This window comes from Pogoniulus pusillus, chromosome 3 (assembly GCF_015220805.1).
Source record: "Pogoniulus pusillus isolate bPogPus1 chromosome 3, bPogPus1.pri, whole genome shotgun sequence".
Classification (NCBI taxonomy): domain Eukaryota; kingdom Metazoa; phylum Chordata; class Aves; order Piciformes; family Lybiidae; genus Pogoniulus; species Pogoniulus pusillus.
The window spans coordinates 26,505,621-26,533,434 of NC_087266.1; the positions used below are offsets into that span (position 1 = coordinate 26,505,621).

Here is a 27,814-nt window from a genome sequence, read left to right on the forward strand (position 1 = left end):
AAGGGGGTCATCCTGTCTCACCAGGATCTTTACGGTGGGTTGATTGGAACACTTCCTTCCATTCCTTCTTCACTGACCTTGCTGTCTTTAGTTGATTCCTACATGTATTCTCACTCCTTTATCCAGTTACAGTTTTCATTCCACCTCCTTTTCATGCAGGTTGTTTTTTTTTTAAATCTTATCTTTGAATATGTTACTGTGGAGTTGCTACCACCATTCCAAATGGGTTCAACTTTGTCCAGTGGCACAGTCATCTTTTAGCCAGTTAGCACTGGCTCTGTCAGGAGAAGCTGGCACTGGGTCTATAGAGGAAGCTTCTAGAAGTCAACCAGTCTACCAAAACTTGACCATGCAAATACAATGGCTTTTTTTTTCTATTAATATACTATTGTTGTTATGTCTGGATTATACTAGATAGGTAATATGATGGGAAGATGGGCAATAGATAGAAAGGAATTGCTTTATTTGGTTGTGTTATCTCTATATAGTTTCTAATTCATTTGTGTCTGCGGAGCGCAGACATACAGACTGATTCTGACAAGGCTTTTGCTGTGCAGTCTTTGGCACTGACCCAGTTCCATCACAGAATAAAACAAGTGTTAATTCAGATGAAGTTGTTGCTTTGGGCTGTACCATATTGGGAAGATACTTGAAAGCAGGATGAGCTGGAGCTGTTTGCTTATGCAGATTAAGTCATTCCAAGGGTTTTTTTTATATGCTTATCTTAGAAGTTCCTAACTGGATTTGCTAATTTGCATACACTATACAGTAAAAATTAAAAACAGGTTTACTGCTTAGAATACTAAACAAATGCAATGCCTAAGTCCACATTAATGCTCTAACAAAAATTTGTACTGAAGTAAACATAGGTATCTTTTCACTCAGTTTTATTACTTACATTATTTTCACTGTTTTTAATGTAGGTAGCTCTATTACAGAGTATATTGCATGCCTCTTTTAAGTCAGTGAAATGGTAACATTGGTGAGGGAGCAGCAGTAATATTTCAACTCCTGTTCTTAATCTTTTCCTGTAAACATTTTGTGTGTTTTGCTTTAATAAATTGGTGTCTTGCACTCATTTACTTATATACGCATAATTACTTTTGGGATTCCTGTCTGCAACTAGTAATGTTGCTCTATCTACTTTTGGTAGACGAATCATTTGATGGGAAACAGACAGGGTTTCCATTTGTTGCCCCAGATAGGAAAGAGTGCAGCTTGATAGGAAGTACAACTTGATGTCTTGATTTATTTTTACATTACCTTAATATGAAAAAAAATCTGAGTTTCCATTAATTCTTAATAATGTCTTTAGCTTCATTCAATTTATCTTTAAGATGATGATAACAATTAAGACAAATGCCAATTAGTATTCTACCCAACCTGCCCTCTCATACTGTTTTTCAAGAATTTTCTTGTTTGCTACAACTGGCCTAGGTATTTAAACTGGAGAATATGTACAAATGTGATCGCTTCTGAGGTTGTTGCATTTGCAATTGAAGTCTGCAGTTCAGAATACAGAATTGGGGGCTGTTTGCACTCTTCTCCTGTGTTTCAAAAGGAAGAGGAGTGCATGTTGCACATGAAATTTCCTATCTCAAGTATAACCTAGCTATGCTCAGGTGAAATCAGTTGTACTGGAATCATCACAAACAGGAAGGAATGTGGTTAGCAGCAGTAAGACAAGGAACAATGGCAACAGATTGGAACACAGAAGGTTTCACCTCAATGTGTGGAGAAACTTCTTTACAGTGAGGGTGACAGAGCACTGGAACAGGCTGTGCAGAGAGGTTGTGGAGTCTGCTTCTCTGCAGTCTTTCAAAACTTGCCTGAGTGCATTCCTGTGCAAACTACACTAGTTTGTACTACTACTACTAGGCTACTAGGTGATCCTGCATTGGCAGGGGAATTGAACTCGATGGGGATTGATCTCTGGAGATCCTTGTCAACTTCTGAAGTTCTGTGATATCGGTGATTCTGTGGCTTAGTAAATTACACAGCCTGGATGGTTTATTCTGAAAATACAGTCATTGTATCATGTTATAGAAATTCTTTGTGAACTCTCAAAATGATGCCTCCACATCAGAAGATCCAAGAAATATTAAGAGTGGCTAATTTATGGCTTTTGTCTGTATCACAAAATGTTGTGCATGTAAGCAGAGGTGTGTAACAGCTTCCTTCTCTAGTTCTCCCACATGGCACTTATTCAACTGACTCATGTTTAGTGGCATCAGTTTGGATGAAACACATTTAGTAGTCTTCTTTTATTGTCCTCATCACATGTTATGGAGAAAAGCAAAAGAACTAAATAATCTCCACTTTCTTGCCCAAAACCTTGGAGACAGAAGAAAGGTAGTTAAACTGGAAGCTAAGGAAACTCTAGAGAAATGCCATAACTGTAGCTCAAGGCAGCTTCCTCTCCATCCCCACCGTCAGTCTCTGTGTCTTAGCTCCATGTTTATCTTACCTTTGACCTAGTTAAGTGGAATCCTTCTTGACTTTTCAACATGAACACTTTAGTGGACATGACTGTATAAATACGATTGAATTTTAACTAGTAAGCAGAGCAGTCGACTGCATTAAAACATGCACAAGTGTTTGATTTCGTGTTTTAGCAGAGAATAAACCTTGATGAAAATCCCTTTTTGTATTTCCAACCTGTGATAAGTGCAATCCAAACAGTGTCTGAAATCCAGACTTAGCCTTTGTGCTTTGATTTTCTTCCTGAAAGAATGAAATAAGGAAGTGGATATCATCTTCTTCAAAATATATTGCTAATGTGTCTTCTTGAGGATTTCTTAAGTCTGCACAATGAAATGTTTAGCACCTATTTTGATGAAGTAACAAATTATTTAATGAACCAGACAAACCAATTTAAATTGTTTGCTAACAGTGAGATATAATGGGTAGCCAGCAGATAAAGACTATCAATATTAGTAATAATTTATCTCAATATGACCAGTATTGCATTTTGACTTGAAATTAAGGGGCAATAAATGTAGGATTTTCTTTTTAAAATAAAGCATTCATTTTAAGTTGGTGTATAATTTTTCTTACTATAGTTTTATCTGTTTATGCTAAGATTTGCTTACTGAGATTATCATATAAACAGCCTGCAGTGGAGTTGATCATACTATCCTTTTGTCTTATTTTGGTGAAGGTGAATGTACAAATGGCATTAGTTTATAAAGAATCCTCCCCAAGATAACCAGATAGAACAACTACTTACATCATTCTCTTTTACGTAGACTCTTCATGTTAAATTGTCAGTTATTAATAATATACTTGGATCGGTATAGCTATGTGCCTGCTTTGATTGAAAATGCCTTTTGTAAAGTGCAATCCAGATAACTATATAAAACACAATCCAAGATGAAAGTTTAAGTAATTGAGGTAATTTTATCAGAGGAATTATCATGAGAAAGAGCGATTCTGTGATTTTGAGTAAACTAGACAGCTTCAGCTATGTAGTAATAAAACCATAATTAACAGCAAAATTTGTCTTGTTTGTTTGGTTTTTGGGGGAGGTTGTTTTGTTGGTGGGGTTTTTATTGGGTTTTTTTTTTTTGTTTGTTTTGTTTGGGTTTTTTGTTGTTGTTTTGGGGGGTTTCCTTCCTTCCTTCCTTCCTTCCTTCCTTCCTTCCTTCCTTCCTTCCTTCCTTCCTTCCTTCCTTCCTTCCTGTGCAGATTTCTGACTTTCTAGGGTTTTCTTTATTCCTTCAAAGCATTTGTCACCTGAGTTTATTTGAATATATGACTGATGTTCCTAATAAGATGCTTCATGTTTAAGTTGAAATAATAAAAACTAATTTCCTAAGAATAGTTTATCTAAATTATTCTGTATTTAAGCTCCACAAAACAGTAATAATTGTTTACTTAGTGGGATCTATAGGTCAGTATAGAATTTGACAAGGGTGGCTCTGTGTCATTCAGTGATTGTCAAACAGTTTTTGTAACTCTCAGATTTCCACCATGAGCTTTTACATGTAACATGTAAAATTCTTTAAAATTCCTGTACTTATAAAAGGAGAGTGGAAATGGAATATTTGTGTGTAATCATTCTTAATGAAGAAGGAAGTGTTGTATTTTGGGATTTTGAAGTCTATTGGTTTTGTGAATCTGTGGTGTATTTAAGGAGAAACGTGGCATGGCTGTTGACTGAAGATTGCAGTACTGAAGCTTTCTGATGTTGAAACATAATGGTGAACTATTGAAGCATAATGTTTATATTAAATCTAAATCTTTAGACGATTGAATAAGACAAGTGTTATTCATAACTGTACAGTGTACTTCATATGGGAAAACCTTCTGAATTATAGGGGTAGGGACTTCACAAATGTCATAAACATGTACAGATATTATGAACATCTTCCCATTAGAATATAATACAAACATCAATTTTGTCCTTCTGTTTTATCTATAAAAACAAAAAGAAAAATAGTTTTCACAAGAGGCAATGTGTGTCTGAGGGAAAAGCCATTCAACGCAGTAATAATGTAATTAGTCTTCAGTGTTTTCCTTAACAGTATTCCAGAGACTTACTGTCTCTACCATACACTGATTATAGAATAAATGATGTTATAACCTTTTCAATTGCAGCATCTTCATGTTTGGTCTGCAGCCATTTTCAGCCTTTTGTTTGGTCTTTTTTTCTTAATAATGGAAAACTGCTGGAAAAATTTCATTCTGAAATATAATTGTTTGCAGTAAAAATTGTCTGATTCTGTGGTGATTGACATACATACTTTCATTGTGTATCTGTTGTCTTAGCTGCACTGCAGACAGACTGGTCTGCTCTAGGCAGGGTGTCTATGTTTACCTTTGTATCTAAGGGAGTTGAAAATAGGCAAAAATGGAGAGAAATTTTGTATGGCAGCGCACAGAGTTTTGCAAGTTTAATGTGAGCCCTGCTGCATTTTGATGCATTTTACTTACTGGTAAGCTTGATAAATTGTGTCTGAAAAATTGTTCATCTTAGAAGACAGCCTTCTAATCAGTATTATTTCCTCTGTGTCAAGAAAGCCTTTTTTAAAGCATCATTTTGGCAACATGGTTCTGCAGATTAAAATTTTTGTATTTTAAACCTTCAGGTTTAATTTGTTTTCAGCTGCCAAAGTGACTACATAAATTGACTATCCTTAGAAATATGTTCCAGGTTCTGGATACAGTCGTCTAAACGAGGCAGTCATTTCTCTAGAAGCCTGAAGTCTTAAAATGCAATATTGAGAAGAGAAGATTCGTTATGTCACTATGAATTTTCATAAACACACACACTCTTAAATATTTGCTTGAGGTCAGTCTGAACATATGTGGAAAGAGGAGTTTTGAAGAGACTGGTGAAGCCTCATAGGTTCAGAGAATATCGGGTTGGAAGGGACCTCAAGGATCATCTAGTCTAACTTTTCAGGGTAAGATTATAGTTTAAATGAGATGGCCCAGCACCCTGTCAAGCTGGACCTTGAAAATGTCTAACGTAGGGAAATCCACCACCTCCCTTGGGAGTTTATTAGCTTAGCTTGAGAATTGTTAACTCTTAAGTCTTTTAAGTCAGACTGAATGCTGTCTATCATGAAGTATGTAAGACAGAGAACATAACATATAAAAAGAGTGTTTTGTTCAACAGCTGTTTTTTTTAGTGCAGTTTCATTCCCCTCATCGTCCTCCAAAAAAAGAAGTTTTATCTCACACATGTGCAAGCAAGGTTTCTGGAAAAAAAAACCAGCCCAAGCATGCAATCAGTTTTCTGACTGTCATCTTCAGCCAGTGATGACTGCGGTACCGTACTTCCAGTGAGAGTTTACAAATGCTTACAGTTCTTCTGTCACTAAAATATTGCAGAAACGCTGAACAATATGAATTGGAAGTGAATTCTGGAGATCATCTACTCAACAACCCCCACAGCAGGTTCACATAGATCAGGCTCAACAGAAATGTGAGCAGACGGTTTGTGAAAGTCTCAGAGGAGGAGGCTCTACAGTCTCTCTGGGCAGCCTGCTCTAGTGCTCTGTCACCCTCAGAGCAAGGACATTTTCCTTTAAGATCAAGTGAAACCTCCTGTGCTCCAGTTGGCACCCTTTGCCCCTTATCCTTTCACTGGTTGTGGTAGGAGGAGGCGTCCCAGATTCCCTTGAGAAAACCACAGAGACAAGTCCCATCCCAGGGGCCAGACCTGGTTATCCACGGAAATGCTAATTTTGTTATTCCATCCCATAACTCTACTATCACTTTATAAGTTGGCAGCAAAGTCAATTCTGTCTCTTTTCTCTCTTCCTTTTGGATCTTAGGAGGGGTCTTATCTGTGATAACTATGTGGCAGTCAACCTGCCTGTAACCTCTAAGGCCGCAGCAAATGGCCTGCTTGGGCTTAATGGGAGACAGTTGTCGGGTTGGGGTGGGAGTGGGGAGCAGCGACAATGAGCACTGGAGTTTGGTGGATTAGCTTGGTTGAGGGGAAGGTTTTGGGCGAATGCTCATGTATCCTATATCTGCATTAAGTGTTAAGGATTCACATATTCTGTGTTTTTCTTCGTGCACATCTTTAAACACAACTTTTCTGTTTTCCTCTCCTATTCAGTAAGGGCATTATTATTTTACTGGCTTTTTTTTAAAGTAAAATAATCAAATCTGTCTGCTCTGTAAATGGGTCACCACTGAAAAGAGACCAGGCCCATCCTCATAACCTCCACATTTTAGATATTTGTATTCACTGATTAGATCCCCTCTCGGTCTTCTCTTTTCCATGCTAAACAGCCCCGGGTCTCCTATTAAGAGAGATGCTCCAGTCCTCTTATTGTGGCCATTGCTTGGACTCCTTCCAGTACTTCCTTGTCCTTCTTGACCTGGGGAGCCAAGAACTGGGCACACTGCTCCAGGCATGCCCTCACCAGAGCAGAGTGGGAGGAGAACTTCCCTTGGTCTGTTGGCCACACTCTTCTTAATGCACCCCAGAATACCACTGGCATAGTGATGTGGAAAATTATGATGCTAGTTTTTATCAGGACTGTGGTACCAAACAGTATTTACCTGAAACTTCACTGTGACTGCAAGGTGTTTCTCCTTAGCTGCTTATTTTTCTGGTACTTAGAATATTTTAATGTGCTTGAAGGTGTAAAATGTAATGATGCATTCATGCCCTTTCCCACGATCAGGAGTAACATATACTGCTGTCAGCTCTGTTATTTATGGCAGCAATCTTGGGTAATGCAGAAGGATTAGGAGCTAGAGTTACTGCTTGCAGACCTGAGCTGATTTTGCAGAACTGGCTTCTGATGTCTTTTTGTGTCAGGTTCAATAGATGTTAAAAGCAGTTTTGGACTTAGGAAAGGCATAGCTCATTCACAAGATACTGGCTAAATTAATATGTTTTCCTGGAACTGGAAACATTGGCATCACTTTGCAGTGATAGGTAGGGATAGCTTTGCAGAGCTTGTGTGGGTAGCAGGATTAATTAGTTAGCTGTAGTCCACATAAAGATGGTTAGTAGCTAAAAAGTGGTTATTTGGGCTCTATCTGAAGTAGTAAACTTTATCGATTCATATTTGTGTGTCTTTACCAGGGTTAAATATTGACTGCCCACAGTAATTCTGAATGTACTGGTATATTTTATGTGTATTTACAAAGAAGAGATAAGATTCTCCCTTGTTAGGGTGTCAGTGTGTCTTACAACTTGTGTTAGGAGTCATAGCAGAATGTCTTACCAATTGCTTGCAGATTTTGTATTACTGTAAGATAACTCCAGACGATCAGTTTGCATCTAGGGTCATAGATTGGACAGATAAACTGCAATACAAAGAATAAGACTTTTGATAAATCACAAAATATTTTTGGCTTTTCAAAATAATATTAATGTTAAATATTAAATATTATTGTATTTTAGCTTTTAATATGTGCTGTTCTTTATATCTAATGGGTCATCCTCCTAAGTCATGAGATTACTCATCAACAGTGTTAGCAAGCACCGTTTATATGGAATTATCTTTGACCTATCAATTATTTTTTTTAAAAGTTTCTAAATATAAATCTTCATCCCTTTACATGATTTTCTGAAGAATTGTCATGTAGGACAAATGATGACTATCTTTATTTTAGATGACAAATGCAGTAGAAACCTTTGGTTGGGGTAGGAAAAAATTGATACATAGAACTTGGTTTGAAATTGATGTGACAGTTTGACAGGCTGTTTTGATAAAAGATTTGAGTACTGTAAATGGATATTATCTGTGTTCTTTTACTGCTGACACTGTGGAGCATTCTGTGTGTGATTTTCAGACTGATTATTGTGACCATTCAACAATGAAGCAAGACAAGGCACCATTTCATGTTCACAGCGTGTACTTTGCCTACACTGTGTACTTTTCGCTTGGCAGCCTTGCTCACCAAATAGAATGAAACTTGTTTTCCTCAGCATATTCATTGTTTTTTTGGTGCTAACATGGATTAACCAATCTCAACACTTACTTCAAAGTAAAAGTTTTGTTTGGAAAGCAAGTGAGCTTTCAGCTGATTAGGTACTGTAACTGAAGCCGAAATTTCTGAAATACGAGTTGGAAATTTCATACACTTTTTCCTAACTGCCACAGTTTTTGCTCTTGCCTGTGTCTTCCATCTGTGTGTGTTTTCATGGTTGTAGATATTTGTACAGCTAGGAACTCATGTAGCTATTTTAAGAAAAGGAATGATGACTTTATGCATTGTATGTGTAGTACAATGCATTCTGTCATTTTCTTTTGAAAATACTTGAGAAGTCATTTAAAATACTTCGTTTGTAAATGCTGTTGGTTTGAGACTTTTTGGGTTTTTTTCTTTTTCTCTTTGCTCTGGATTTTTCATCGATAGTTGTGTATTTTTGTTTCTTCATCAACACTCAAGAGTCAATTGAGATTTTAATTTTATTTTCTCTAGGGTGTATTGATCTGTCATATGATTAATTTTTTCTTGCCAAATCTGTCCCCTGGAGTCTTTCATGTGTCTTCTGTTTCCAAACCATAACTGTTTCTGAACACTGTTTTTCATCCTAACCCCTCACTTACTGATTGGAAAGGTATGGGATGGGATGCAGAGTGATTTCCTTGTGATTCCTGGAGTCTCTCTGTGCTTTTCTTAGTAGTTTTTTCTGTTTGGTCTGGAGTATGATGGAAGTTCTCCACCCTGCTGTTGTTCTGCTGTGGGTTTTGGGCAACATTGCTGCCCACGTAAAAGTTAAGCCTTTTTGTGCCTGTTTTCTGTAGTAGTAGTAACTCAAAGGACTCAAAGTGTAGAATAAAGATATACCTAGTGCCTGCAAGTTTTGCTGTTTCGCCCAATCTTGGATGGTGAAATGGTCACTGCCTGCATCATTGTGTCACTGTCAGCTGGATCCCACTCATCATTCCCTACCTCTTCCAACTGCAAAACCTTTGTCTAGAACTGCAAGCTGCAGGACTCAATATTTAAAATCTGGCATAATCCTCATAAAATCAGGAGAGCTGACAGAATGATTTTGCACTTCTGTTTGAATACGAACTCCCACTCCTGCTGTTGCAATAGGTGAACAATTGTTTGAGATTCTTTTTCTATGGAAAAGTAAGATTGTATTCTTTCAATGAATGATCTTGGAGGTCTCTTCCAACCAGGTTGATTCTGTTTCTATCACTTCATAGCCGATGAATATTAAGAGTGTAAAAGATGGACCTTTCTAAATTTGTAATCTGAATAAGTGCTTTTTCTTTACATGCAGTGCTACCCTGTTGGCTTTCTTGGTTGAGCTTCTTAAAAGTTCAGTAGCCATGCAGGAACAAATGCTTGGTGGAAAAGGTTTTCTAGTGATTGGCTACCTCCTTGAAAAGGTATGTTTTGAGTTTGTTGGGTGTTTTTTCTGTGGGTTTCTTTTTTTGTGTTGTTGTTGTTTTTGGTCTTTTTTAGTATTTCACCTATTATTGTGATATTTTCAACTACTTATTTCAAAGGACTGATAGAGTATATTGGTGATATAAGGTCTTTTTGATTTGTAATACTTAAAAGTTCTTTACAAAAGTCTTTTCATCTTTCATGTCCTCTTCTATGACAATATTCAAAGAATCATTTTTTTGTAGTTGGTCATGTTTGTCTAATTTATGCTTTTACTTTAGATCTCCTTGTGATCTACTTTAATGCATTTTCAGTTGTGTTTTTCCACTCTCTGTTCCCCAAACTCTCTTTTACGAAAGTTCTCTGGTTCCCAGTTTGTGCAGACATATCATGGATGTGCCATAATTTAGATTTGAATTTGTGTGCCTGTATGAGATAATAAAAACCAAGATAATTTTCTGTGTCTCTGCTCTGTGTTTTGAAGAAAAAAATGTAATACAGTAACTTCCTGAAAGAAATGCAAGAGACATTCACTTTGCTTGTTTTCAGACATGATGAGCAATTACCAAAAAAATGAGGTTCAGTTCAGATGCTTGTCTGAGGTATATTACCTGCCTCCCTGCCCAAAACCCCCACGAAACCCCGTTACTGTGATTTAATAATCTGAAGACAAATTCTTGTCAGCTGTACTAATGTAGTAATACTCTTGCAATTGAATCTCATGGCTCCGTGTCTGCTGCTGTTTTATTCATTAGAATGCAGTCAGTCTAACAATCATTTGAGAAGAAGTTATGACCTGGGCATTCTGTGGTCCAATGGTGAAATCAAATGACAATAATACCACATTCAAAATGTATTTATCCTCAGGTATTGATGAGTATTTTTAACCAGTTGAATGTAACTATTAGGTTATTAGAAAGTCTTAAGTTCCTGATAATTTTTTCTTACTTTCATATTCACTGATATAAAAGTATACTAGATGACATGTAATTAGTAAAGATGAACCTGTTGAAAAATATCACTTCATATTTCTCCTGTAAGTATATTAAGGAATAAGTTTTTGTCTTTGTTCTTTCTGATTATTTTTCCCCAGTCATCTAGAGTGCATATAACCAGAGCAGTTCTGGAACAATTTTTGTCATTTGCAAAATATTTAGATGGATTGTCTCATGGAGCACCTCTGCTGAAGCAGTTGTGTGATCACATCCTTTTTAATCCTGCTATCTGGATACATACCCCTGCAAAGGTAACTGTACACTTGAATGATGTTAATATGGCCTTCCAACAGTTTAGATGAGTAACTGCTGATGTTCTTTTATACCATGGCTCTTAGGATTCTTTTTGGTTTTAAATTTTAATCATGGTAATAGCAAAGATTTTATAGGTTGTGAAGTCTGCTAACTGTGTTCTCCAGTTCCTAAAAAGAGTTAAATTCTTCCCTAAGATTCTGGCTAATTCTATGACAAGAAGTCTGTTTCTAGAAACCCAGTTGTTTTGTCAATGGTTGCCTTAATTTGTTTTCCTAAAGATTAAGCATACTTACTGCATTTTGGTTTGATAAAATCTATATAAAGTTACTCTTCATCTCTGGTGATAGTGTGTGGCACAGTATAGGAAAGACACTCAAGTCCTGGAGTATGTACAGAGAAGAGTAATGAGGCTGGTGAGGGATTTGTAAAACATGTTGTGCAAAGAGCAGCAGCTGAGGGAGCTGGAGTTATTTAGTCTGGAGAAGAGGAGACTAAGGGAAGATCTTACTGTTCTATAACAACTTACCCAGAAGAAGGTTGTACTGAGGCTGGTGTTGGTCTCTTCCCTCAAGTAACTACTGACAGGACAAGAGGAAATGGACTTAAGTTTTGTTAAGGGATGGTTTAGAATGGACATTTGGAAAACTTCTTCACTGAGAGAGTGGTGAGGCATTGGAAGAGGCTGCCCAGGGAGGAGGTGGAGTCTTCATCCCTGGAGACGTTCAAGAATCATATAGATATGGCCCTTCAGGACATGGTTTAGTGTTCACGGTAGTTGGGTTATGATTGGAATTGCAGATCTTAAAGGTCTTTTCCAACCTTAGTGATTCTATGATGTTATGAATTACCTGTTTTCATAAATACACAATTGAGGAATGTGACATGATCCTAAAATTTGAAAATATTTATATCCAGTATAAAAAGCCAGAAGATAAACAAAGCAGTGTGTTTTTCACAACTTAAATTGTAGATTTGGTTTAGAATGGACCTCTGGAGGTCATTCCAGGTTGTCAGTGAAGCCCCTGCCCTAACTAAAGCTGTAATTATTTTTCACATTTTTATAACCTGTCCAAAGTGAAACCTCAAAACCCTGCAAGATAAGCTTACTAACACAGAACTTACATTTATGTGGATAACTTATTACATTCCTCAGGTGCAGCTGTCTTTGTATACCTACTTGTCAGCTGAATTCATTGGAACTGCTACGATATACAACACTATTCGCAGAGTCGGAACAGTACTGCAGTTAATGCACACACTGAAATACTACTACTGGGTGGTTAATCCTGCTGATAGCAGTGGCATTACTCCTAAAGGATTAGGTAAGTGAACTGTATAAAGAAAGAAAATATAAATATGTACTGTATGAGAATTTTTATGATATTAATATGTGAAACCTCCTTCAATCTGTAGACAATGAGGTAATTAAATGGCAATAATTGGTACTGGTGTTCAGTAGCACAAGGAATGTGCAAATACATCTGATGTTAATTCCTTATATTTATATGTATTCCTAGAAGATTCCTGCTCAGGTCTTCACTCACACAGCTTATACCTATGTGGACATACTTTAAGAAACATTAAAATCCTTATTTTATTTCTGTAACAAAGTGAAAATGTTAAGTGTGTCATATGCTAAAGAAAGCTTTGTGGGATTTGAATGCTTGTTAGTGTTAAGAGACCCTGAAAATGAAGTGGAAGCTTCTAGTTCTCACTGATGAAGTCTCTGAATCTGTATTTCTAGTTTAATATATTTTTTTCCCTGTCCTTGTAAAAGAGAGTTTGATTTCACTGTGCTTGGCTTAGCTCAGGAGGCACTGAATGACAGCAATGACTAAATACAATAATGCATACCAGCTAAATACTGCGTGGAACAGATGTGTATTAACCAGAGCATCAGATCATTCTAATCCTATACACTCCAGCTGTAATGTCATTACATTTAGCTGACTTTTTGTGTAAAGCAGGGAGGATTTGGCTGAAAGTCTCTTAAAAAATTAAATTATATAGGAGAACTTATTAATTATCTTTATTCTGTAACTATTACTGTCATGCTGAGAAATTGAATAATTGGGGAATGTTTTAGTGCTGTCACATATCCAGATATTTAAGAATGTGACATATAAAGCATGTAAGTTGTTGGATAGTTCTTCATTTGTAAGTGAGCTAAATGCACAAGGTTTTTCTGCAATATTTTATTTTAAATAGATAAAAATCAGAGGAACAGTTCTTGTAACTAGATTAGATATCATAATAGGCAGTGGAGTTGTAAGTTGTTGAGGCTCACAGAAGTAGCTGCTGTTGAATTTGCGACCCCATTGATAGTTCTCTCATAGCATAATATTTAAAATATTTCATGAAGCTATTAAGATTTGTTTTGCAAGTACCTAACAAAAGCAGACTGTTCTTTGTTTATTTGAATTAAAAGTCTGTAATATCAGATTATTAAAATTAGTTGTTGATAATGTATAAATTCTACTTACACTGATTATGGATTTCGTCTGTTTTGATAGAATTGAATTCATTGTTGGTGCCTTGAGTGAAGATGTCTTCATCTGAGATAGATATCTACTGATTATAGATAGTGGAATACAGGAATCCGTTGGTGGAATGTGGGTTTCTAGCATCATTTTAGACTCTGAGGTATCCCATCTGCTGTCCATGCATCCTGCGTCAAATCTGCTTGTTCTTAGGAGGTAGTTTGGATACCTTACACCATTTCAAATCTCACTGATTAGTATGCTTTGGAAGCTGTGTTCTATCTCTAGATGACAGAACCATGAGTGCTACTTAATTTGAAAGGTATTTGCTTTCTAGACTCCATTAGCTGCATTGATCGGATCTCTGTTGATTTCAGTAGGCAGACAGAATCTGGTCTTTCATGCTGGCAACTATGTGGTAAATGTCTGAAATTAGAGTGAGCTGAATCCTATGCTGGGACTGACTTTTTGCTTCATAGTTGAGAGTTCTACTCTGTTGTGGGTCACACTGTTGCTCTGCATAGGTATAGTTACCATCAGACAAGTTAACCATGTCTGAGCTCTGTGAGGAATAAGGATGTTAGAAGTTCATCCGAAAAGCTTCTAGTAGGCACATTGTATTTATGATTGTGGAATGACCAGCTGTGGGGAGGTAAACTTTCCAGGGGTCAGCCAGCTTTATACCTAGGCAGAGACCTGGAAAACTGATTAACTAATTTAAGACTGTAAGTTTGAGAATACTGTCTACTTGTTATTGCTGTAATTATTTTGGGGCAGGTTGGGTTGAGATCTTTTTGTTTATTTTTAATTTAAAAAGTCCTGTGTCATGATACTATCTAACAACACTTTGAAGATGTTTTGCATGTTACAGACTTCCTGCTGGTCAGGCTTGCTCTTTTGTGGAAACAATGTGATGTTTCTTTCTGTAGGAGGTATGGCTTGTTTTTGTGCTGCCCAGATCTGTGCCTCTGCAGTTAGCTGTATTTTTGGATTGTTTGTAATGCCAGTTGAATAGCTACAAAAAAAAAAAGAAGTAATGTATTCATCAAAGTCTGAACAGAAGGCATGGTGTACACAAAATTAGGAATGAGGCATGAATCAGTTAACTCTTAAATTAGCATGCATGTGGCTGGTTTACTTCCCTACCTTTTCTTTCATTCTTGTGTTAAGAATAATGTACATTTGCTCCTCGTTTGTGTCAATTCCAGACAATATTCTGTTTGTCCCAGAAAGGAAACCAGGAGGGTTGCCTGGTAGGTTACCTAAAAGGAAACCAGGTAGTGTAAATACTGGTGGGTTGCTGTAGCAGCATGACATCAAAAATTGCAATTCCTAAGGCTTTCATACAGTCCTTGAGAGGCCAGCTGGTGAACTATGAGGCCATGCACATCTTCAAATTACTTATTATTATCCAGTCCATCTGAATTACCCTTCCCTCCCCTCTTTTTTTTTTTTCTTTAGCTCGATCTAGAGAAACCTGACTTTTCAAAGGTTGGTCTGTTACTTTCTTCCTTCCTCCCTGTTGCTCAGACTGCAGAAAGTCCTATGTAATGAATACAACTAATAAAAAGTATTTTGTGGTACTTACATTCCTATCTGTAAAAATGGCTTTCCTTGTATTGAGTTGAGAAATGTTGGCTGAACAGGGAGGAAGATGATAGCAAAGTATGTGCAGATCCAGCATAGCTATAGAATTTTTTCCATGTAAATCAGCACTCAGGCTTTATTTCCTCTTAACTCTGCTTCTGAATAATGCAGCTGTAATAACTGTGCTGATTTGCAGTCAAATGACTGTGAAAATATAATAATTGCTGAGGTGATGGGTTACTAAACTTAATTTCATATTAATTTAATTTCATATTAGTTTTTTTTATAAAATTCATATTGATTACTTTCAGTTGATGAAATTTCTGAAAACTTTTCCGAAGTGTTTAATCACAGGGATATTACATCACTTTCCCTCACCAGATGCTGTTTCTTTTAACGTTAAGCACAGTCCGTCAATGTGGTATGCAGGTCTGGCTGACTCAGGCATCTAGTCTTAGAATGCTATAAGTAGCTGTCATAGTATGCTTTAATGCTTTTTTCACTTTCTACATTTGTTTTCAGCAACTTACCAATCTTAATGGTTTTTTTAAAGTTAACTGCTCCACTAGTATTTTTTTGTGTGCATTGATTTTTTTATTAGCCTGCATACGCCCACTATGATCACTATAGCTAGCAAGTTTATAGTTTGTTAAATGTAGAATATGTCAAAACAAGTTTATAAAAGTATGAAGCTTACCATGGAAAAATATAATTATGTGAAGGTTAGAGTTTTTGCATTTGCGAGAGCATTTGATATTTCAAAATGAACAAACAGAACCCATTGTCAATGAACCCACTGTCTACACTAATTTTACTATAAGAAACAGAAAAAGATACAAGGAAACGGCATATATGTTCCCTTTTCAGAGGCAACTGACTCTGTAAGCTAACTTGACATGAGATTTTTCACATATGAAGAAGCCTGTAATGGAAATCTTGTCAACATCCAAAATTTGCCCCTGTGTGTGTTAGAATGCCTTCAAATAATTTGCTGTCGTATTAGAAACTAAGCTTATGCATGCAGCTGTTTTAGTAGTGTGACATTTTCTTGTCTTCTAGGCATATGATTTTTATGCAGTTATATTGAAACATGTTTTAATATGAGTAGCTTGATTTACTGTTAGTTGCAGGTAAGATTTTATTCTATTCCTGTGTCTTACTATGTGGTGGTTTGACCCTGGCTGGGGGCCAAGTGCCCACCAAAGCCACTCTATCACTTCCCTTCTTAAATGGTCAGAGGAGAGGGGAAAATACAACAGCCAGTTATAAGATAGAAGCAATTTAATAATGACAATAAAGCAAGCAATAGATGGTGTGGAAGTAAAAGCAGGGAGAGATATGTTAATCTCTACTTCCCTTCAGCAGATGATGTTTGGTCTCAGGGAAACAGGGCTCTCTAACGCTTGGTGGTTACTTTCAGAGAACAAATGCCATGGACGAATCTTACTCCAAACTTCTCTTGAAAGAGCTGACATCATATGGCATGGAATATCCCTGTGGCCAGTCTGGCTCAGCTGTGTACTCTCAGTGTCTTGGGGCAGGCAGATGTTAGAAAAAAACAGCCTGGGTGCTCAGCTCAGCAGTAGCCAAAACAGTGGTGTATTGTCAGCATTCAGCTACAGCACTGCAAAGCTCAGCACTAGAAAGATACTTTGAGGAGAATTAACCTCAGCTTATTCCAGTCCAAACCTACTGCATACTAAACCAGAAAGTATACATGTTTCCTGTAGTGACAGTTTAGTATATCTTGTTTAAAGTGGCTCAGTATTGAAGCTTCGCATTTGGTCTATGCTGTTTTGTTATAAAGCGAAATATTGTCCCTCATTTCTCCTGGTATTTGGCTTTAAAAATAGGTGCAAATGTTTAGAAAGATTTTAAATGCTCTGCTCAATTATTTACCTCTAATTTGGTTTTGTATCTTCTTTTCATTACTACTTTCCTGTTTTAAGCTCATATTTCTTCTTCTATTCAACATACTAAATTTGTTTCCTTCTGACGTAGTAGAAACTCTCAAAATGTATACTTATCAGCTTGCCTGGTAGCTACTCTTAAAAGTTTGGGTTTTTTTTTATATGAATCTATATAATGGAGACAAGTATTCTCTTTAAAATTTTGCATTTTACTTTGTGTGTGTCTGTGTGCTTTATGTTGCTTTCTTTTTTTTTAATTAAATTACCAGTTAGTAATAGATTTCAACACAAAAGTAATTTGAATTTTATTAAGGCTGTATTAAAAGTAAGCTTGTGAAGTAATTCTTGTATCAGATAGAATGGTAAAAGTCTAAACAATTTCCACTGGAAAGAATCTCTTAACTTTCTTATACTTTACATTTTACACTGGAACTGTGATTATAGCTGTTCTCTTGATGTGCCACATGTCTGCCTTTAATATTTTGTTAAGTCATACCAAATAATATGTGAAGTCAGAAGAAGATCATAGCCTTGCTCAACAGCTGCAGCATCTAAAGACATAGTGAAAGAGGCAATTGAGTAAAAATAATCTCCAATTCTATTACTCTTTTTCTGCAATTATATCCTTTTGTGGGTTTTAGGAGTGAACAAGAGAATAGGCAGTGAGGGATTTAACTTCTTATCTTACTGTGGTAGATGGTGCATTTCATTGGTAACGCTTCAGGCTGCCAGAGACATCTTAGTGTTACGTTACCAGTCTTTGTTCTTTGATGTTTTGTCTTTTCAAAACATATACAAGACTGAGATTTCAAGAAACGCCAAGCCTTTCTTTCAGAAGAGGCAAACCCCATCATTTTTAATATCAAAGAACAGAGGAAAAAATAAACACAGTTATATTTTCATCTTTGAGTGTCTACTACCTGTTAAATAATTTCCTTATTAAGATTTTTAAAGAAAAAAAAATCATTTTGGTGAATTAATTTGATGTACATTTTCTGCAGATTTAAGAGACAACTCATTGGAACCGACCAGGATATTTAGCTTGAAAAATGTTCACTGGAATTACCTGCCAGCCAGCTGCAAGGCATTCTCTGAAAACACTGATAGACCAAAAGTGGTGCAGTAATGAGAAAGTATGAAATTAAATTAAGAACAGAATAATAAACTACCTGTTGTAGATTTCTTTGTCCTAAGGGAAAAAACACAACCTAGGATACTCAGTGTTGGGACCTCTTAAATGTATTATGCTAAATTGTAATTTTAGATCCTGATGGGGAGCAGCCCTGTGAAGTACTCGTGACTTCATAGTTGTATGGATTTAAATTCCAGACCACTGAGTACTGTAGTTCAGTTGTGAACTTTTAGCCAAGCATTTGTTTTTCTCTGCTGGTGTTTTGTGTGTGCTTCTCAACACTTACTGTGAATGCACCTTTATGACTAGTATCTTGCCTACTGCTAGAGAACATATGACAGTTAATGTCCAAGTAAATGGAGTTTTCAAGAGCATCGTTAGTGTCCAGTGTTTTTGAATGTGAGCTAAAGAAGTGGGAATTATGCTAAATATTATAAGGAGAAAATAACCATAGTTGTTTCAAGGGTTTTTTGAACAGAAAAAAATGCACCAGGCCTGGATTGGTTTGAAACTTGGTTCTCACTAGCTTTGCAACAGTAAGAAAAAGTAGGTCTCAGTGATCAACATAATATGTGATGTTTTTTACACAAGTGTGGAAATAAGATTCTGCCGTATTTCATGTTTTATTAATTTAAGTAGCATAAAGATCATGCTTTTTACATGTAAAAAAGCCAGTTGTGTTTGCTTGCTTGTAGAAGTGATAACAGAATGTATTATTTCTGAAGACAGGATTAGAAGTCATTATTTTTGTTATTCAAAGCTTCCAATTTTTTTTTTTATACCAGTACTAATTGTACTTTACTCTGTGAATATATTTATTTATTCCCTCTTAATTAGTTCTGGTTTATGCCTCTATAATTGCTCTGTGCTGTTCTGTGCTGCAAGGATGAATTGGATAAATTTATTTCATTTATTCTGTCTGGATAAAGCTGACTAACTCTTATTATGAGGATATATTTTTAAAAAATCTGATGCAAATCATGTGCTAACTGCAATAAATACATACATAAAGAATCTAAAAGCAGGAAATGATTCAGTGACTCATCCTGGTGTGGCATAAGAGAAGCATCCTTACTCTTTGCCAATTAACAGGAATGTTGCTATTTTGCATTAGGGATTTATGGTTGCTATACTGGCTCTTTGTTGATGAGTTGTTTTGGGTTTGGTTTGAATCTTTAGTGGTACTGTTTACCAGTTTCTGAGTGATGATGATGCTGAGTTGTCTGTGTCCAGTGACAGGCTTAAGAAATGCCTACTTTTCAATGTTTGATTTGAAAAATAAGATCTCCTTGTCTCTCCTTATCTCCATATAATGTATATAATGATTTTGGGGTTTTCTGCTATAGAATAAGTTGTACCATTGTCTGGTCAATAATGCATTTTTCTAAAAATAAATCTTCAACTAGTAATCATAGAGTCAACCAGGTTGGAAGAGATCTCCAAGATCATCCAGTCCAACCTAGCACCCAGCCCTACCCAGTCAACTAGACCATGGCACTAAGTGCCTCATCCAGGCTTTTATTCATCACCTCCAGGAACAGTGACTCCACCACCTCCCTGGGCAGCCCATTCCAATGCCAATCACTCTCTCTGGCAAGAACTCCCTCCTAACATCCAGCCTATACTTCCCCCGGCATGACTTGAGATTGTGTCCCCTTGTTCTATTGCTGATTGCCTGGAAGAAGAGACCAACCCCCACCTGGCTACAACCTCCCTTCAGGGAGTTCTAGACAGCAGTGAGGTCCCCCCTGAGCCTCCTCTTGTCCAGGCTAAACAACCCCAGCTCCCTCAGCCTCTCCTCCTAGGGTTTGTGTTCCAGGCCCCTCACCAGCTTTGTTGCCCTTCTCTGGACATGTTCCAGCACCTCAACATCTCTCTTGAATTGAGGGGCCCAGAACTGGACACAGTACTCAAGGTGTGGCCTGACCAGTGCTTAGTACAGGGGAAGAATAACCTCCCTTGACCTACTGGCCACACTGTTCCTGATGCAGGCCAGGATGCCATTGGCTCTCTTGGCCACCTGGGTACAGTGCTGGCTCATCTTCAGCCTACTATCTATCAGTACCCCCAGGTCCCTTTCCTCCTGGCTGCTCTTCAGCCACTGTCCCCAGCCTATAGCACTGCTTGGGGTTGTTGTGGCCAAAGTGCAGAACCCTGCACTTGGCCTTGTTAAATCTCATCCCATTGGCCTCTGCCCACCCATCCAGCCTGTCCAGGTGCCTCTGCAGGGCTCTCCTACCTTCCAACAGATCAACACCTGCTCCTAGCTTGGTGTCATCTGCAAACTTACTGATGCTGGACTCAATCCCCTCATCCAGATCATCAATAAAGATATTGAACAGGACTGGGCCCAGCACTGATCCCTGGGGAACACCACTAGTGACTGGCTGCCAACTGGATGTGGCACCATTCATCACCACTCTCTGGGCTCTGCCATCCATCCAGTTCTTGATCCAGCACAGAGTGAATCTGTCCAAACCATGAGCTGCCAGCTTGGCTAGGAGCTTCTTGTGGCAGACAGTGTCAAAGGCTTTGCTGAAGTCCAAGTAGACTACATCCACAGCCTTCCCTACATTCACCAGGCAGGTAACCTGATCATAAAAGGAGATCAGGTTGGTGAGGCAGGACCTGCCCTTCCTAAACCCATGCTGAAGTTCTTCAATTGATAATGAAAACCATAAGTGTGGTGACAGAACAATTATACTGGCAAATTTATTTTATGTAGCTTTCCAGCTTCCTAGATTAATAGCATTCAGTCTGTGTCAGATGACTGTTGCATTGCTATCTCTGGAGTCCTTGCAGTCTTTGTAGTTGCCTTATGGTTACATACCTTGCAGTTTTTCTTACTTTTTTTACCCTCTTTTATTTTTTCAAACTGACAAAGTCTTCTGAGTAGAGTTTGTCTCTAATGCAATGAAGCTTCAAGGCATGGCCAAAATACAAGGAATAAATATTACTAGAAGATGGAAGAAAAAACCACGGTATTGGCTGCTTGAAATATATAACCTGAAAGCAGCAATTTTAGTATCCTATGTGTGTAGGGTTCTCTTCAGGGGTCCCACTCATCTCCAGAGAAACTAGTGGATATGTGAATGAGAAGTATGAAACTCAGGTTCCCAGTGATTTTGGAATATCTTCTTTTAATCTCTCCTTGAAATTTCTGCTGCTGAAATGCTTTGTAGAGCTCCCCATTGCTTAAATATTCTATTTTCTGTTTATGTAACTACAAACTTCCAGAAAAGATAAAATACCTCGATCTTTAGGCCTGGTTTTTGGGTATTATCCAATACTGAATCCCAGGAAGATGTAGGAGGGAAGAGGGTGTGTGAACAAACAGATTTCTGTGATGCAGATAGAGAAATCTACATTTGAATTAGGAAAAAAATAGCTCTTGTCTAGGAATACACCACTGCCATGAAAAGACATCCAATATTTAATGTAGCTGCAGCTAGCACAAAAAAAAAACCCCAAACATTTCTTTTACAGTAGTATATAGATGCAGATATAGATGCAAATTAGGCTATAGATACAAACCAGGATATAGATACAAACTTCTTACAGGAGGATATAGATATTTCATGATGCCAGTAGAGTGTATAGACATAAAATTGTTCCTATATTTTTAAAGTGTGTATGATATGTTTTTTTGTAAAAATTGCCATTACTGTTTTCACATGTGCTGGAGGGAAAAGGTTGAGGTTTATTTGCTCATTCATGAAAGCAACCAGTTTGCCTCTCTTCACTCTTAAACATGGATGAAAACTTGAGAGGGTTCACCACTCTCTTTGTTCCTGCTTGTCAAACAAATATAACTTACCTCCAGATTGCCCTTGTTGCAAACTTGAGTTACTGTGTGTACAGCAGTGGTTTCACTTAAAAGAGTGGCAAGGGAGACTAAAATAATCTCCATTAAAAAGCTGCATTGATCTGGATTGGAAATAATACTGGGACACAGAGTGTTATTCAGCTTTGATATGTGTTTATCAGCATAAGATTAAATGTTTTGTGATACCTTCAGCTTCTGTTAGAGGTAATGGCCACCACTAATACTTCTTTAATCCTTTCTGTGTTGGTTTTCATTCAGATTGTATTCAACATAGTGGCCTACTTACTCCAAGTTATTAAGTATTTTATTTTTTTAAATTGTATGTTTCTTTCTTTTTTTTCTGAATGAAACATCACCTGTACCTATACATGTATATATATGTATGTGGTGGTGTCGTAAAATGTGATGCTGAAAAGTTGTAAATGGTATAATTTGCAAAGATAAACATAAGTGAATGGAATACTAAATCTGTTGTAGTAACTGTGATTTCTTTAAGAAGCCAGTCACTAACAGAATTGGTTTATATTTAAAAGTGATGTATTTTGCTTCTTTCAGATGGTCCTCGACCCTCACAGAAAGAAATCATATCATTAAGAGCGTTTATGCTTCTTTTTTTGAAACAACTTATACTGAAGGTAAACCAGTTGAGATCTGTTTTGTACATGTAATTGAATCTTTCATAGTAATAAATATGGAATACCCATCAGGTATTGTATCTGCTTCTGGTTAATTTTGGTGTTCATGCACATACTAGTCAATGTAGAGGTGGGAAATCCATACAGTATTTTTTTATTAGCCTCACCAAAATATGCCATATATATTTTATTAAATGTACAAACAGAAACTGCATATGATGCTACAGAACTTTTCAGGTATTTGGGCACTTTTTTATGTGATGGTTAGTAGTTGCTTGACTGATTAAATGAATAAAAGAGTAGAGGCAGTTGATAAGTTAGTTACTGCTTCATCCTTTTCTTGGTTCTGTGGCTGGCTGAAATTGTTTGTTACAGCTGAAGTCTAGTTTTTGAGGTGTAATACGCTGTCTGAGACTAGACTAAAAACGCAGTATTTTTATGGCCTGGTTTATTCCACCTGTTTTTTCTGGTGGAAAAAGGGTGGCAGTAATAGTATATTGTATCTGAGGGTACATAATATAAGAATCCTCTCTAGCAAGAATAAGGGGCTGACTTCATAATGGTTTGAATTGTTGTTATGATAAGGAAAAGGAATGTAGTAAAAGGGAGCATTTAGCCTTTTGAGTTTAAATAGAACAAAACTGTAGAATTAATTGACTTGTCTCAGGTTTCTCTTTTTAAGCCAAACTTAAAAAGTAAATATTCTCTGAATACTGCACCCCTATGTTTTTATTTTTAGGATCGAGGTGTGAAAGAAGATGAACTGCAGAGCATATTAAATTACTTATTAACAATGCATGAGGTACATTCCTGTATTTACCTATCTTTTACTATAAGCAATTACGTCAGATCTATGGGAAGTCTGCTGTCGAGTCTAGTTTGTAGAATAACATTGATGCTTGTCATACAGGATGAAAACATCCATGATGTGCTGCAACTGCTAGTGGCACTGATGTCCGAACATCCGGCATCCATGATACCAGCCTTCGATCAGAGAAATGGGATACGGTAAGACAGTGAAGTGAGAAAATACCTTACAAGTAGTCCCAGTAGCATCACTGTCCAGATTACTTTCTTTTTTCCCTTACAACAATGTCACACTTGCTGATCATTCAAAGTACAATCCATTTGACTTCAACTATATTTTTTACCGACAACCGTGGTTTTGTTAGCTTGGAGGAAGAAAAATTCTGCTTAAGGATATCACTATGATATTTGAAGGTAAATATCCTATTGTACTTGCTTCTCCATCTCAAATAGATTATGTAACTAAGATGATGTATCAAAAAGCCAAGTATCTATCTCAGAATAATTTTTAATATTCATGTTTTCAGATGTTTAACATAATCTGAAGGGAAGAAGAGGAAAGCAAGAAAAAATGTGCCCTAACCTCCCAAATTTTCTCTGAAAAGATAAAAGAGGGGGAAAAACAACACCTCCTACCTGATAAATTCGAGCTCTATTTTGCCAAAATACTAAGAACCACAGAATGGTTTGAGTTGGAAGGCACCTTTGAGTTGGAAGGCACATCTAATTCTCTCCCTCCCCCCTTAGTGGGGGTATGTGTAACATTTGTGGTACCAATATTAAAGTTGTTTGGTGGTGCAGTTTTAGTATTTAAAAGTAAGTTTTGAAAAAGTGGAAAGTGTGCACTGAACTGCAGCATTTAAGCATTCTAGGAAAAAACTGCCAGGCATACAATTAGAAGTTTGTCTGCTTAGGTTATCAGAGGACAGAAGTCTCAGAGGTCATTTGATAATGGCATCAATCCTTTCAAAATAAGAAGATATTGTCTGCTGAAGCACTCTTTAGTGGGGAACCATGAAAAAAAAAGAATGACTGAAACCTGAAAGTCAGCTAATTCAAATAGAAAGCTAAAATAAAATTAAGAATTCATTGAAGAAGAGTCTAGGGGGAAAGGTAATGTTTTCTGTCTCTTGGTGCTTTCAAATCAAGGCTGATGTATTTTCTGAAAGACTGTAGAATTTATGTTTAAACCAATAATATTAATTAAATAAGTAATAATTTAGTTAAATTTGGGGAACTTTTTCAATCAAGGGCTTAAAAACAAAGGATTCAAAGATTTTTTTAATGATTAATGATTTTTTTTTCTACTTCTGATTTTGATGCAATGAGGTTGGAGCTTCATAGATGTGTATAGAATTTTGGTGACATATTGCCATATTTTACTTTTGGCAAATGCATTTTCATTATAAACATCCTGTGATTAAATATAGGTACATTATCCTGTGTAGAATGGACACTAAGTAAGAATTTAAAGAACAGAGGGAAAATTTCAGTTCCATGTATTCTGAGAAACTCCAGGATAACATTTTATGTGTTCCAGTCTGCTTCTCTTGTCTTAAACTGTAACTGGTCAGGCTGTCTTTTATTTGATTTTTTTCCCCAAGTTATTAGCATAAGATAAGGTTGTTACATTCAGTAACAAGACATTGAACTAAACCAAAAGACACCATGTCTCCAATATAAAGAATTCATATTCAGACTTCTATGCTGTGCTTGTTGCTTTCAGACTATCCTTCCATTTTGTGTAAATTGCCTTTTTAATAGTTTTATTTCTTAAAACATAGCCCTGTGAGGTGAAAGACTGTATAGGTGCAATATTTAGTAATAAAGTGAAAAAACTTCTTGGATTTGGTTTTCATTTTCAGAGTAATTTATAAACTATTGGCTTCCAAAAGTGAGAGTATATGGGTGCAAGCTTTGAAGGTCCTTGGATATTTTCTTAAACACCTGGGTCATAAGTAAGTATAGTTTTTTTTATAGCGATGTATTTAAGTTTGTAATTCTTCATGTCTTTTTTTTTATCATGATCACTCTATATTCTTTGACAGTCTTTAGAAATTACTATTATTGGGTTTTCTCATTAGTAATTTGCATGCTCTGTTACCTTTATACATTAGGATAAAATTAATTTTCCAGTTAGCTTGTTGCTACCCTGATGCTTAAAAAGATACAGTGATTATCTGCCAAACAAACAATATGCTGATATCCAAGTCTTAAAACTACCAAAAAACATTTTTCAAAAATATATTTGTAAATGTGTTTTGTATGTTCAGCTAGGGATAACAAGAAACACATATGTGTGTCATCAACAATTTGTTACTGGAATTTTCATTGCAATAGAGTTTCAGAGCAGTCCTTTAAAAAATATTTTTAAAATGATGGGAAAAATTAAACAGAAGTGTGTTATTGCCATGGGAATGTTTCAGAGGGAAAAGCAAGCAGACCAAGTAAATGGTCATACAAAAGGAGGTAAGGACATGTCTCTGTTCAAGACACAGTCACATTAAAAAATAAGGGGTGTCATGAAATAGATGTTTAGTCTCATCTTTCATAATTTGTTGTGAAGAAAGAATTAAAATCACACAGTGCTGTGAAACCAGCTGCTGCTTACATTTCCCCTTCTCCATGCGGTGGTTAGCTTCCTGCTGGGGTTAACCCAGAACAATATTCTGGTAGAGATTGTGCAGTATAAAAAAGAGCCTCGTGCTCCACAAGAGACTTTATTATGTAAAACCTCCTTAGAAGGAAAAGGAGCTAGGAGTGCAGCCACAGTGTTCTATTGCTAGTTGTGTTTTTCTCAGTAAGATCAATAAAATATGACTAGATAATTGAGAAGCAGTTAGTGAGAATATGCTCCCAAACGGGATTTTTCTTTTGGAATCCTGCAAGCCAAAGAGCGTTCTGGGAATTAGTCAAGCAAATTGATAGTCCACTCAGGAATCTCCAAGGGCGTTTCAAACATTACTTACTACAATTCATTCACATTGATAGCGGTTGGATTAAGTAAGATACACGAGATGACGACTTCTGCAGAAGCCTTGTTGTGTTCATTAAAAGTACATTTGTTTAAAATATTTATCACTTATTCATGGAATCAGACTCTATTAGTAAAACATTAGATACAAAAAAAAAAGAGATTTTTCAGAAGGTGAAATTGCCTTTCCCAGTTGCTAGCATCTATTTGTAATTATGGTGGTTTCCATTGTTGAGAGAGATTAAGTGCTTAGCACAAAATTAATTTTTTTTTCCATGTAACTGAGGTAATTGAAATCCTTTTGAATATTCTTTGTGACTTTCAAAGTTTTTTTATCTAAATTTTCAAACCTCTGAACATGTGTAAATGTTCACATTTTATGCAGCTCACAGGGTTGAATACCTGTAGGTTTTCTCATAAGTAACTCTTGAGCTCTGTAACCCAGTTACAAGCTGTTGCCACTCTCTTTTGGGGTTAGTTAAAAATTATAATAATGTATTAATTTTAAAAGTTGTAGAATGAATCTATGTAATTTAAACCTATGTTATTGTCATCAGTAGTCATGAAAAGGGAGTTTCTTAGCTTTTGAATGCACACAATTTTACAGATACTTTACTGTTTTTTTTCTTACATTGTTCCGGTACTGTCATATGGATTATTAATTATTTTGAATAACAGTTTGTTATTTCAAAGTCACTACAGTAGTAGATAAATTTAACTATGCAGTTTACAAGAACTACTCCGTTTGCTTATGATGTTATATCCAATTTTTGGAACAGGTGGAATTCACTGATGTAAGCAGCTTTTTCTTCTGCTTTTTAAGTTTGAAGTATTTTTTGTCATACCTATAAAATTCTCCTCAATTACTTTTCAGGATTTTATTTCCCATGCAGTGTAGTGTGTGTTATTCCAGTATTTAATTATTTTGCCTGCACAAGAGAATGCTATATAAAGAGAAAGGCAATACTGGTAACTCTATATGTTAGTATTTATACTGGAGGATCTGAGTTTGGAGTGTCCCAAGTCCTTGAGACAGCAGGATGTGTTCTGTAGTGATCACATTTTAGCCACCCTGTAAATATCTTGGGTTCATTCTAACTAAGATAGAAAATTTATTCCTTTGTGTTCTTCAACTGTGAAAATTGTGGAGGGTAAGAATGGCTTATGATTTGTTTTATACACAAGCCCCCCAAATACAACATTGCTTTCAGAAGACCTTTGTGAATTTCTACAATTGCATTCATTGGGAAAAATCTTAAATTTAGGGTTATTTCGTAATATTTACAGACTAACAAATTAGAGAACTTCTTAGTACAACACCAAAATATTTGACTTCTGATTTTTTTTGCATTGAAATGTTCAACGTGTTTCATGTTTTCCTAATGCCT

General features: G+C 36.4%; 1 protein-coding gene across 6 annotated transcripts in view; it reads left to right on the plus strand.

Annotated features, from left to right (window-relative positions):
• NBEA (neurobeachin) overlaps positions 1-27,814 on the plus strand; it is a 527,236-nt gene that overhangs the window by 136,208 nt on the left and 363,214 nt on the right. For all 6 annotated transcript variants that reach the window (XM_064173040.1, XM_064173052.1, XM_064173047.1 and 3 more), the window contains 7 exons: positions 9,716-9,824; positions 10,919-11,071; positions 12,229-12,397; positions 22,566-22,645; positions 23,385-23,447; positions 23,556-23,653; positions 25,318-25,410. In XM_064173040.1, coding sequence (XP_064029110.1) covers positions 9,716-9,824; positions 10,919-11,071; positions 12,229-12,397; positions 22,566-22,645; positions 23,385-23,447; positions 23,556-23,653; positions 25,318-25,410 — 765 coding nt within the window. The remainder of the gene's footprint in view (positions 1-9,715; positions 9,825-10,918; positions 11,072-12,228; positions 12,398-22,565; positions 22,646-23,384; positions 23,448-23,555; positions 23,654-25,317; positions 25,411-27,814) is intronic.